Source organism: Ranitomeya variabilis, chromosome 6 (genome assembly GCF_051348905.1).
Source record: "Ranitomeya variabilis isolate aRanVar5 chromosome 6, aRanVar5.hap1, whole genome shotgun sequence".
NCBI classification, from domain to species: Eukaryota; Metazoa; Chordata; class Amphibia; order Anura; family Dendrobatidae; genus Ranitomeya; species Ranitomeya variabilis.
In genome coordinates, this window is record NC_135237.1 from 496,733,755 (window position 1) to 496,746,217 (window position 12,463).

At 39.7% G+C, this 12,463-nt stretch overlaps 1 protein-coding gene across 1 annotated transcript in view; it reads right to left on the reverse strand.

Annotated features, from left to right (window-relative positions):
• Positions 1–7,708: 7,708 nt before the first annotated feature.
• The window catches only part of PSKH2 (protein serine kinase H2), a 29,870-nt gene continuing 25,115 nt past the window's right edge, over positions 7,709–12,463 (reverse strand). Inside the window, exon 3 of the mRNA XM_077268002.1 lies at positions 7,709–8,393. Within this exon, the coding sequence (XP_077124117.1) occupies positions 8,076–8,393 (318 nt within the window). The 3' untranslated portion in view covers positions 7,709–8,075. The remainder of the gene's footprint in view (positions 8,394–12,463) is intronic.

Below are 12,463 nucleotides of genomic sequence, written 5' to 3' on the forward strand. Positions count from 1 at the left end.
CAAGCGATAACATGACGATAGGCGTTCACTCCCCTAAGACCTATGTCATCACTCTGCCCACGCTCATTGATTGGCTGAAAAAATGGCGCTAAACGCGTCATACGAAACGCGACTTTGGCGCCAAGATCGCGTACCGCATGGCCGACCCCGCACAGGGATCGGGTCGGGTTTCATGAGACGCCGACTTTGCCAAAAGTCGGCGACTTATGAAAATGAACGACCCGTTTCGCTCAACCCTACTAGCAACTGCTGGGTCAGAATCTACAGTCTGTATAGGAATCTGCAGTGTCAGTTGCAATTTTAGTGTGGGAAGAATTGAGTCCAGCTCACCCACATGCACTGTTTGAAGATCTGGAGCCGAGGAGGCATCTGTGCCTTGGACGTAAGTAATGGCAACAAAAAGAATGATCCAAGTTCATGGAAATACAAAATTTCTTCTCTATTGGTGTGAATAGAAAACAATTCAGTCAGTGAGTTTAAAATGCCATGGTCATGGGTAAAACAACACGTTTCAGGTAGTGAAACCCTTAATCATGTTATCATACAATAGGAAGAATTGGAACTCATATAGGGCAGCATCCGGTTTTCACATTTTATACCTAATTAGCAATTAATCAGATTAACCCCTTTACATGCATAGAAACAAAACACACGGTCCACTGACAAAAGCAAATGACAAATGGTAAATTAGATTCAAAATGTAGAATCATAGAATGTTAGAGATGGAAGGGACCTCCAGAATCATTGTTTACAACCCCCTGCTCAATGTACAAAATACACAATGTTTATGATACATCTGCAATAAAATGAATTAAATATACCAAACATAAATGGAAAAAATGTGTCTTGTTTACAAAAGTGTGCAATAATTACACAAAAAAACAAAACATAAAAATGTATAATATCTAAAACGTACAAGGTATGAACAGTATGCAATTTATATGATATATTGGCATTGCTATTGAAGAAGTACATATGTATACAGAATTGATTAATAATATTTTCATAAAAAGGTTCTTATTATTACGGTATTTTTATTATCTGTACACAATTGTGCTTCAGTGTAATATGAGCAGTGAGAAAAATAGGAAAAATATGGTCTGAATCCACTCATTCACCTGCTTTAATGGAAAATGTAAATGTCTAAAGAGAACCTGTCAGCAGGATTTTGCTAAGTAAACTACAGGCAGTGTCATGTTGTTGCTCACATGAGCTAAAACGAATCGCAGCTCTGCTACATCAGATGAAAATGAATCTATAAAAATGAATAGAAGTCTTAGTGACTGGGTTATAAACAGTGGATGTTCACTAGAGCAAAAAACATTATTGATAAAAATCTTGGATGAAATCTTCTAGTAATGAAGAATGCACGGATGGACATCTTACACCCATTACCTTATCTCTGGAATAAAGTTATACATTTTCTGCCAGTAAGAAATTGTTCATCAAAAATCTTTCTATATTGGAAATCAGCGGCAGTTATAAAATAAGGTCACCGTGTTGTCCCAAGGAAAAGCTCCTTCCTTGGGACAAATCTTTTCACTGAGTGAAGTAAAAAACTCCAAGTTTAACAACAGAAAAAATTGGTTATCAACCACTGGATTCTTTAGATATGGCATCAAATCTTGTAATATGTGCTTGTATAACAAAAAATGTAAGAGTTTCTCTGATTCCTTGAAAAACGCTGAGTTTCCAATTAAGACTTTCATTAAAAAATATATATATATAATTGGCTGCACCACTTGCCAACTAAAGGTCCCCATTAGGGATCATATCTACGACATACACAACCGTGAAAACTCTCGAAAGAGAAATTTTCAACCATCAAAGCATTTTATTGAAAAACATCATAATGACATATCAGGCGTAATAGTTTATGCCATCAAACAGGCATTTATCAGTAACAGAGGGGGAAACAGAGAGGCTGCTTTGAAAAGATGTGAGGCGAGGTGGATATTTAATCTGAACTCAATTTACCAATGGGCCTGAATCATAGAAAGGACATTATGCTCCATTATTAACCATTTATATTTTCCATTGAAGTAAATGATTTTCTCACTGCTCATGTTACATTGGAGCACAACTGTGTACAGATAATAAAAATACTTTAATAATAAGAACTTTTTTATGAAAATATCATTAATCCATGCTGTTTACATATGTACTTCTTCAATAGCAGTGACAATATATCATTTACTTTGCATACTGTTAATATATAGAAATCTTACATGTAATGCATTATTATGCTTTTTTTTGTAAAATTATTGCACAATTTTGAATACATGACACATTTTTTGCATTGTTGTTTTGCATAGTTTATTAATTGTATTGAAGATTTATCATATACATTGTATATATTGTACTTTTTGCATCTAATTTACCATGTGTGATTTGCTTTTGTCAGTGTGTCATGCGTTTTGTTTTCAGTGCATGTGAAGGGGTTAATCTGATTAATTGTTAATTAGGTATAAATGTGAAAACGTTGTCTGATAACATGATTAAGAGTTTAACTACCTGAAACATATTGTTTTACCCATGACATGGCATATTAAACTTACCGACTGAATTGTTTTCTATTCGCACCAATAAAGAAGAAGTTTTGTATATCCGTGGATCATTCTTGCAGTTTTAATGTGTTAACTATTTTCCCGAGTGAGTTACTATTAGAGATGAGTGAATATTTTCGGAAAAACATTACTGAATCTGAATTTGCCATATTCATACCATATTTGTGCGAATTTATGTTTGACAATCGTTTCCGAACATATTCGCTCATCGCTCAATCCTGTCGGAAAATGCCCTGAATGAGAGCTGTGAAATATAAAAAGGGGGCTGCCTCTATCTACAGAGAAACTCTACAAAATTAGCCCAATAAACCATTGCTCCATCTGGTGGAATAGGTTCTGCTCCACTGCCCATGACTGAACCCACAAAGACATATGGAGAACCCATGTTGGGATAATCAGGTCACCTGGCCATATACCTCACTGTGCTTGGTCAACCTCCTACCTCCTCTCTGTGGGTGCCCGCGAAAAGCAGGGTGCTACTGGTTGGGAAATTGGTCGTGGATGCCCCAAAGTCAAAGAGATTCTAATCACCTCTGAGCCAAGGGAAGGGTGAGACTCTGTCATTTGCACCATCTTGTGTACTTGCTGGGCTCTACTATATGTAGTTGCTAGCTGGAGCTGGATGTACACGCTTCATTAATCTGCCTAGGTAATTATTACAAACCACAACCTCAGATCCTCACAACCCCCATATAGTTGCTCTTGCTGTTAAAGGGAACCTGTCACCCTCAAAATCGAAGATGAGCTAAGCCTACCGGTATCAGGGGATTATCTACAGCATTCTGGAATGCTGTAGATAAGCCCCCGATGTATCCTGAAAGATGAGAAAAAGAGGTTAGATTATACTCACCTGGGTGGGCGGTCCGATCCAATGGGTGTCGTTATCCGGTCCGGGGTCTCCCATCTTCTTACGATGACGTCCTCTTCTTGTATTCACGCTGCGGCTCCAGCGCAGGCGTACTTTATCTGTCCTGTTGAGGGCAGAGCAAAGTACTGCAGTGCGAAGGCGCCGGGAAAGAGTAGAGAGGCCCAGCACCTGCGCACTGCAGTACTTTGCTAAGCCCTCAACAGGGCAGACAAAGTACACCTGCGCTGGAGCCGCAGCATGAAGACAAGAAGAGGATGTCATCAGACTGGACCGCAACGGGACTGCCCCTGGGTGAGTATAATCTAACCTCTTTTTCTCATCTTTCAGGATACATCGGGGGCTTTTTTACAGCATTACAGAATGGTCATATGATTGTGCTACTGAACTTATGCCAGTGACCAAATTGCCTAAATCTCATCTGTTTAACCTCTCTCTTTCTGAAAGTGATGCCTTTAAAGAGTGCATTCAAAAGAGTCTCTCCAAGGGTCACATAAGGCCTTCACTTCACCAGTCGTCGTAGGATTTTTCTTTAACCCCCGGAGCTTATTTCGTTTTTTAGTTTTCCCCTACCCCTTCTTTCAAGAGCCATAACTTTTTTATTTTTTCATCAATATGGCTGTGGGAGGGCTTGTTTTTTACAGGATGAGTTGTACTTTTGAAAGCCATCATTGGTTTTACCATGTCGTGTAGTCGAAAACAGGAAAAAAATTCCAAGTGCGGTGAAATTGCAAAAAAAGTGCAATCCCACACTTGTTTTTTGATTGGCTTTTTTGCTAGGTTCACTAAATGCTAAAACTGACCTGCCATTATGATTCTCCAGGTCATTACGAGTTCATAGACACTAGACATGTTTACGTTCTTTTTTTATCTAAGTGGTGGAAAAAAATTCCAAAATTTGCTAAAAAAAAAAAAAATTGCACAAGTTTCCGTTACCCTTAGCGTCTCCATTTTTTTGTAATCTCGGGTTGGGTGAGGGCTTATTTTTTGCATGCCGTGCTGACGTTTTTAATGATACGATTGTGCAGGTACATTCTTTTGATCGCCCGTTATTGCATTTTAATTCACCACCACAGGGTGGCGCTCACGCTCATAGCAATCAGTCGTCAACAACCGTAGAGGTCTCGAGGAGAACTGTGGTTGTGATGACAATGCACCGATGACCCCCGATCACGTCATCAGCGGTCAGCGATGCGCGTATTTCCAGCCCGATGGCAGAAGCGCTTGTTAAATGCAGCTGTCAGCGTTTGAGCATTTAGCTAGTTAATAGGCACAAGTGAATCGCGAATTCACTGGCACCTATTGCGGGCACATTTCAGCTGTTCAAAAGAGTTGACATGTCGCGGCTTTGAGGTGGGTTCACCACTGAAGCCAACCTCAAAGCGGTGGACACTGCCAGCTGACATACTATTCCGTCCGCTGGCAGAAAGGGGTTAACAAAAAAGATGGAGGTTTGTGTCCTTGTTCGGATTTTAGAAAAATTAATAACATTACTGTACTTAATCCTTACCCATTACCTCTTATTCCATAAGAGGTACATACAGGAGGAGAGTAAGGCCACATTTACACGCTCAGTAATAGGTCAGTATTTTACATCACTATTTGAAAGACAAAACCAGGAGTGGGTGATAAATACAGAAGTGGTGATGTGTTGCTATTATATTTTTCCTCTGATTGCTCCTCTCCTGGTTTTGCCTTCCAAATACTGATGTCAAATACTGACCAAATACTGATAGTGTGATGGTGACCTAGTATTCAATTCAAGGAGCAAAGCTGTTATATTCCATATCACAAGACTACAGACACAATCTCTTTTATGGGAACAGATTCTCCATAAAAAATATAGATGTACTATACATTTACATGAATTTATACAATGCCTTGAAAAAGTATTCATACCCTGTGAACTTTTCCACATTTTTTCACATTACACCCACAAATGTTAATCTATTTTATTGGGATACAGGGCAATCCTGGAGGAAAACCTGTTAGGGGCTACAAATGACTCGAGACTGGGGTGTAGGTTCACCTTGCATTGGGGCAATGAACCTAAACATCCTGCCAGAGCTGCAATGGATGGTTTACATCAAGGCGTATTCATGTGTGTGAGTGGCCTAGTCACCGTCCATGCTAAATCCCATTCAGAATCAGAAGACTTGAAAATTACTGCTCATAGAGGCCTCCATCCAATCTCACTGAGCTAGGGATAGTTTGCAAAGAAGAATGAGCAAAAATTTCAGCCTCTAGATGTGAAAAGCTATTAGAGACAGAACCCAAGAGACTTGCAGCAGTAATGTAGTGAAAGGTGGTCCTGCAAAGTTTCAGGAGGAGAAACAAATGCGCTTCACCATTTTCAGATTTATATTTTTAAAAATACTTAGAAAACCGTGTATCATTTCCTTTACAAATACTTGCTACTTTGAGTTGGTATATCACATAAATTTCAAACAAAATGCATTTAAGTTTGTGGCTGTAATATAAAATTAGAAAAAGTTATTTTAATTACATTTTAGTAAAAGTATTCAATATTTTTTCCCCGTGTCATTTCTCATTATTACATATAATTTATGGACATCTATGGCTTGATTTATTTGCCTGTGCGGATTGGATGAGTTGTTACCAACATCTGGTGAGAATTTCATTTCAATAGCACCTTTAGAAATGCTGCTCTGGCAAAAATTGTATAATTGTAAATTGTAAAAAATGTAAATTGTTCTTTTAGTCTATAAACTTTTGACATGTCTCAGAATTTCCAAGCAATACATTTTGTATTTTTTTTCTGAAAAGGAGAAATGGTCAAAATAAAAAAAAACAGTGCTTTCAGCCCTCAAATAATGCAAAGAAAACAAAGTTCATAATCATTTAGAAACAACAATACTAATGTTTTAACTCAGGAAGAGTTCAGAAATAGTGATGAGCGAGTGTACTCGTTGCTCGAGTTTGCCCAAGCACGCTAGGGTGACCTCCGAGTATTTGTTAGTGTTCAGAGATTTAGTTTTCATCACGGCAGCTGAATGATTTACAGCTATTAGCCAGGCTGAGTACATGTGGGGGTTGCCTGGTTGCTAGGGAATCCCCACATGTAATCAAGCTGGCTAGTAGCTGTAAATCATGCTGCCGAGGCGATGAAAACTTAATCTCTCAACACTAAAAAATACTCGGAGATCACCCGAGCGTGCGCGGGAAAACTCGAGCAACAAGAACACTCGTTCATCACTATTCAGAAATCAATATTTTGTGGAATACCCATGATTTTTAATCACAGCTTTCATGCGTCTTGGCATGCTTTCCACCAGTCTTTCACACTGCTTCTGGAACAAAAATGTAAGCAGTCCTTCTTTGTTTGATGGCTTGTGACTATCCATCATCCTCTTGATTACATTCCAGAGGTTTCCAGTGGGGTTCAGGTCTGGAGATTGGGCTGCCCATGATAGGGATTTGATGTGGTGGTCTCTTAATTTTTCCCAGAGCTGTATATTTACTTAGAAAATAGGTGACATGTTCAATACTTATTTCACCCGGTCTATGTTTAATTGAATATCATGCATTTGATTTTTTTCTTACAGATTATTACTGCCCTGAGTTTTCACCTATTACCGTCACATTGTCCATTAATTATTATTTATTACTATATACTATTTTACTGTTTTATATATATACATTGTATATATGCTATTGTTCTACATTGGAATATATACATTATAATGACGCTAAGGCTGGTATTGTTATGAGAGAGCTTAGGCTTACACTCATATAGAGACACTAGGACTGGCTCTATTATAAATATACTGAGACAGCCATACCATGGGGGAGATGGGGGAATGATGGCAATTTTATGGTAGCTCGGTATGGTACTGTTTCAGGGACACTCAAGCGGGTACTGTTTTATGGATATTAGGTTTTACTGTTCAGGGAACACTGTGGCTGACACTAGGGAAAAGCTGGTGCTATTGTGGTTATTGGGGTATTTTATTGTGTGTGTGATGGTTAAAGTGAGTGAAGGGCTAGGTTACGTATTTGTCATTACTGAGCTGCCTTGGGATTATCACAGGAATAAGGGGACGACCGAGTGATGTCTACCATTAGACTGGACGTGAGGTGCTAAAGTCAAGTGCGCTAGTCAAAATTCAAGGGCACTCGTGGCTCTTTTTGGGCTCTACCTATATCTAAGGGCAAGGCAAATATCTAGAAACCTCTGTGCGGCACTCCTCATGTATGAGCTAAGAATGGACTTCAATGCAAGTATGCAGATATAAATGAACATATCACAAATATAGAAATGATAATTAGGTTTTATAAAGAATTAACAAAAAGCAAGAAAAGAGTAGCGCAATAAGTTATACATTTGCAAAAGAAAATACATAAAGAGATCATGTAATATACCACATTAAAGAAACTGACAAAATAATGGATATTTCCCCATCCCTTACCCACATAGGCACACAGATAGTGACATTCGGGACATGCTGAGCACTAAATATACATATGTACAGGAATAATTCAGGAACATAGGTGACAATGGCGGGATTATGTTTTTTTCTCATCAATATATTTTGAGTTTGTAAATAAAAGTCTAAGTGTGAAAAGTAAACTAGACATTAAATAAGACACATGTGGTAGTGGTATAGCAATGCGTGAAGTGCTCAATGCGATGCCTCACCACCCACAATATGTGCATGATAGCGCATATTGCGTTCCCTGATCTCTTTCATCCTACGGGACTTGTTGGAGTTGCCGGATTTCATCGACTGCTCTGACTTGATGCTCTGACACCGAGATGACACTCTGTTTCTCAGGTTTTGTGAGATGGATCTGTGAAGATTCTTCATAGATGATGAAGCCGCCATAGTTTTGATCCAGGGATGTTGTAGGGCATCACCGGCTGATAACCGGTCTCTGTAGTCTACAGTGAGCAGGCGGTCTATAAAGTCCTTCGCAAGGTTGGAAACACTTGGCCATGGCTGGAAGGAAACAACAACATTTATTTTTTTTTTTACAATATATTAGTAATATCATATGAGCAATAATGATAACAAATATTAGTGAGATATCAGAGAACAATGGAAGTGAACTTGAAAAAGTGAGAATATTGTCTCAGCAGTGACCTCCACACATCCAGATTTTTTTGGCAGAAAGTCCACAGCGTTTTACATTTCAGAAACTGACAGCTGTGGAAAAACTGCATTTTTTGTCAAACTTTGCCACTGAGTTCAATAGGGAAGTAAAGATACACAATGAAATACATTTTTAAGTTTTTGCTGCAGTTAGTTCCCTCTGTCACACCATTAGGAACATGGAGTACCTACAGATTGCTATGGCAACTATAGACCTAAAAGGGACAAAGGGAGGGCTTAAAGTGGTTGTCCCATAAACAAAGGACATTTTAATTAATAGATTAATTTCCACAATTGGAGAAATAATTTTATTATTGTGCCCCTGCTATGTACTGTGTAGTGGCTGTGTCTGACCATGCAGTTCTGTTCCAGGAGATGATTAACACATACTACAGCTCCTGGTGAGGGGAAGAAGCATTGGTCACTTGTGATAAGTGAGTATTCAGATGACACAGCAGGGGTTCAGAACGGCTGCTTCCTGAGAGATCACATTTTTCCATGCCTGTTTTATCACAGGAGCGAGTGTTTTTGCTCTTCACCATTCCTGTGAGCTCATCATAAATAAAGTCAGTCACATATGAGCTCAGCAGCCGCTGGAGCTTTCGCATCCCCCGATTTGACTTGTCATGAGCTCAGAGGGCTGGAGACAAGGCAGCAACACTCACTCCTGTGACAAAACAGGATGCGAAATGTATTACCTTAGAAAGCAGCAGCGTCTGTGTACTCACATATCATAAGTAACTTATGCTTCTTCCCTGGCCAGGAGCTGTGGTATGTGCCGACCATAAACTTGAAGTGCTCTTCATAGTCATACACAGAAAATAACAGTCCATAGCAGGGGCACATTTATAACATTATCTCAGCACATTAACATTTTTTAACACATTTAATTGCTAGCATTACAGGATCTATTAATTAAAATTCACTTTGTGGGGCAATCTCTTGAAAGAGGATTTTTCAATGGGCTTTTTTTATTTAAACGGATTACCACCTTTAATTTGTGCTGATCCAATTACTCAGCAAAAATTGTTTCTTCTTTGCCCCTACATCACAAACTTATGCTCCCCAGTAATAATGGTGCAAATTTTACCTTCAACCAACTGGACATATACCAAAGAACTTCCCCATTGGTGTTTGCGTTTTCTCCTCTGATGACGGTGAATCAAAAAATGGCCAAGCCTGTAGAGAAGTTCTGTGGTACACGTCAAGATGGTTGAATAAAAAATGTGCTTCTTTTTTACCATGGGTCATAACTTTGGAACAGAAAGGCACCTAAGAAAAACTGTTACAGAATCAGTGGAGCAGCACCAATTGGAGATTTCAATTACATAAATCCAGTGAAAGGTCTTCTTTAATAGCTTGCGTGTCCATGTTACCCTAAGGATACATTCACACATCTGCTTTCCTTATCCTATTGCTATATGTTTTATTTTCTCTTAGAAGCGTACAAAGATGGAGTTTACAAGCAAAAAGTACTAAGATATATAACTCTGTTTACAAACACCATTATTAATATTCAGAACTTTAAAAATCGATAACAGGTCAATACAATGATGTGAAGATTCTCAGTGAATGAAAGAAAGAAAGAAAGAAGGAAAGAAAAAAAAAAGGAGAAGAAAGGAACAATGAGAAATGGCTTAGTAGGAGGAAAGGGTGATGCCTGTGGAAGCCAAAAGCAAGAAGATGATGCTGCTAAATCATTGCTGTGGCAAGCTCAACCTAGAAGTGATGTCAACTGAGGGGTGAACATAAAATACTGCCATAGGAACAATATTATTATTATTATTTATTGTTATTGCGCCATTTATTCCATGGCGCTTTACATGTAAGGAGGGGTATACATAATAAAAACAAGTACAATAATCTTAAACAATACTAGTCATAACTGGTACAGGAGGAGTGAGGACCCTGCCCGCGAGGGCTCACAATCTACAAGGGATGGGAGAGAATACAGTAGGTGAGGATAGAGCTGGTCGTGCACCGGTTTGGTTGATCGGTGGTTACTGCAGGTTGTAGGCTTGTCGGAAGAGGTGGGTCTTCAGATTCTTTTTGAAGATTTCGATGGTAGGCGAGAGTCTGATGTGTTGTGGTAGAGGGTTCAATATGGAACTAAATGAGCCTGAACGATAATGTGCATTAGCAGAAAATAAAGTGTTACGCACGTAATAGCGAAACCACTGCGTCACTGTCTGGGGAGAGCCTAGGGGGGTATAGCTAAGCGAACACCTTGTTTTTACTAGAGCCCCTTATGATGTGGTAGACTTGATCCCAGGTGGATGCCAGGTGCTACTCCAAGTCAGACCCCGAAGCCGTAGCTGCAGACCCCCAAGGAGACAGGGAAGCAGGAACTGGTTAGCAGGATGTATCCGGCTGGTAGACGGAAGTGAGATCAGGAACAAGCAGGTCTGGTACAGGAACACGGAATGGCCACAGGTAAGGGTTTGGGTATAGATACAGCAGAAAGGACAGGTGCAGACAGAGCGGACATTATGAGATAAGCAGGATGGACAGGAACAGATACAGAGAGCACAGGTACAAATAGGAGACAGGATGTAGACTAATAACTGAAGCTGTTAAGGCACCTCCCAATAGGTGAGGGTGCCTTAAATACCAGACGTCTCCCTGCCATTGGCTGGGGACAATTTTAGCAATGCATGATGGCCCTTTCAGAGCTTGAGAACTTGTGCGCAGCCTAAGCACACTTCCAGAAGATCTGCATTTCCTGCGCTGGACCTGGGAGGAAACAGACGCCGATGAAGCACATACAGATTAGTAAACATGCAGGTGTCTCTGCAGGAGGCTGGAAGGGAATACGTGCAGGGGCACCAGCGCTGCACTATCCTAAGGTGCTCAGGTGATGGAATAGAAGGTGGTTAGGTGATGAACTAATTTCACCTTAGGCTTGGGAAAGAGCACCAGCAGGAAACCCATTCAGGAAATTAGTGAGTTACCAATTGATATAATTAGTGATGAGGTGTCTGTGCACTGCTCGGTATAGAGGTATAATAAGGCAGCGAATTGTTTGTTACCTTTAGTGGAAGTCCACAGTTTACAGATCACAAAACCAGTTTTCGGCTCCAAACAAGAGCATTTATCAGGTGATAATCATATGAATCACCAAATACTAGGCAAAACACCGACACCCGCAAATTCTAATGAGCATTAGGAATCACTTTGAATTTCCAATACCGCTGAATAATAATCCTTACAGGTAAGGAAATGTCTCAAGATGCCTTTTTTTTACCTGAGCCTGAGATCCTGGAATTAGGGATAACAATACAACCTTGGAGGTATTGGTACCCCTTCTTACAGAATATGCATAATATGTTTAGAATTTTACCCCCCAAAAAAAGTTTATCCCTCAACAACCTCACTAAATATGAATTAAAGATCTCGTCTCCTCCTCACATTTCAACAAATTATCAATACCATTTGGTAAATACGCTGCACATACAATAGTACCTTCTAGTGATCAGCGAGTGTGCTCGTTACTCGAGATTTCCAAGCATGCTCAGGTGTTCTCCGAGTATCTTGGGCGTGCTCGTAGATTATGTTTGTGTCACCGCAGCTGCATGATTTGCGGCTGTTAGACAACCTGAACACGTGCAGAGATTGCCTGTTTGTTAGGGAATCCTCACATGTATTCAGGCTGTCTAGCAGCTGCAAATCATGCAGCTGCGGCAACACAAACATAATCTACGAGCACGCCCAAAATACTCAGAGAACACCCGAGCATGCTCGGAAATCTCGAGTAACGAGCACACTCGCTCATCACTAGTACCATGATGACAACAAATTTATAGTTCTTTTCTTTAACCATGGAGCTCTGAGAAATACCATGAGCAAGTTTTACTTTTGTAAGTCTGGTCAAACTTAAAGTTTGTGTTTTTCTCCCATTTTCACAGAAATGGGGCCAA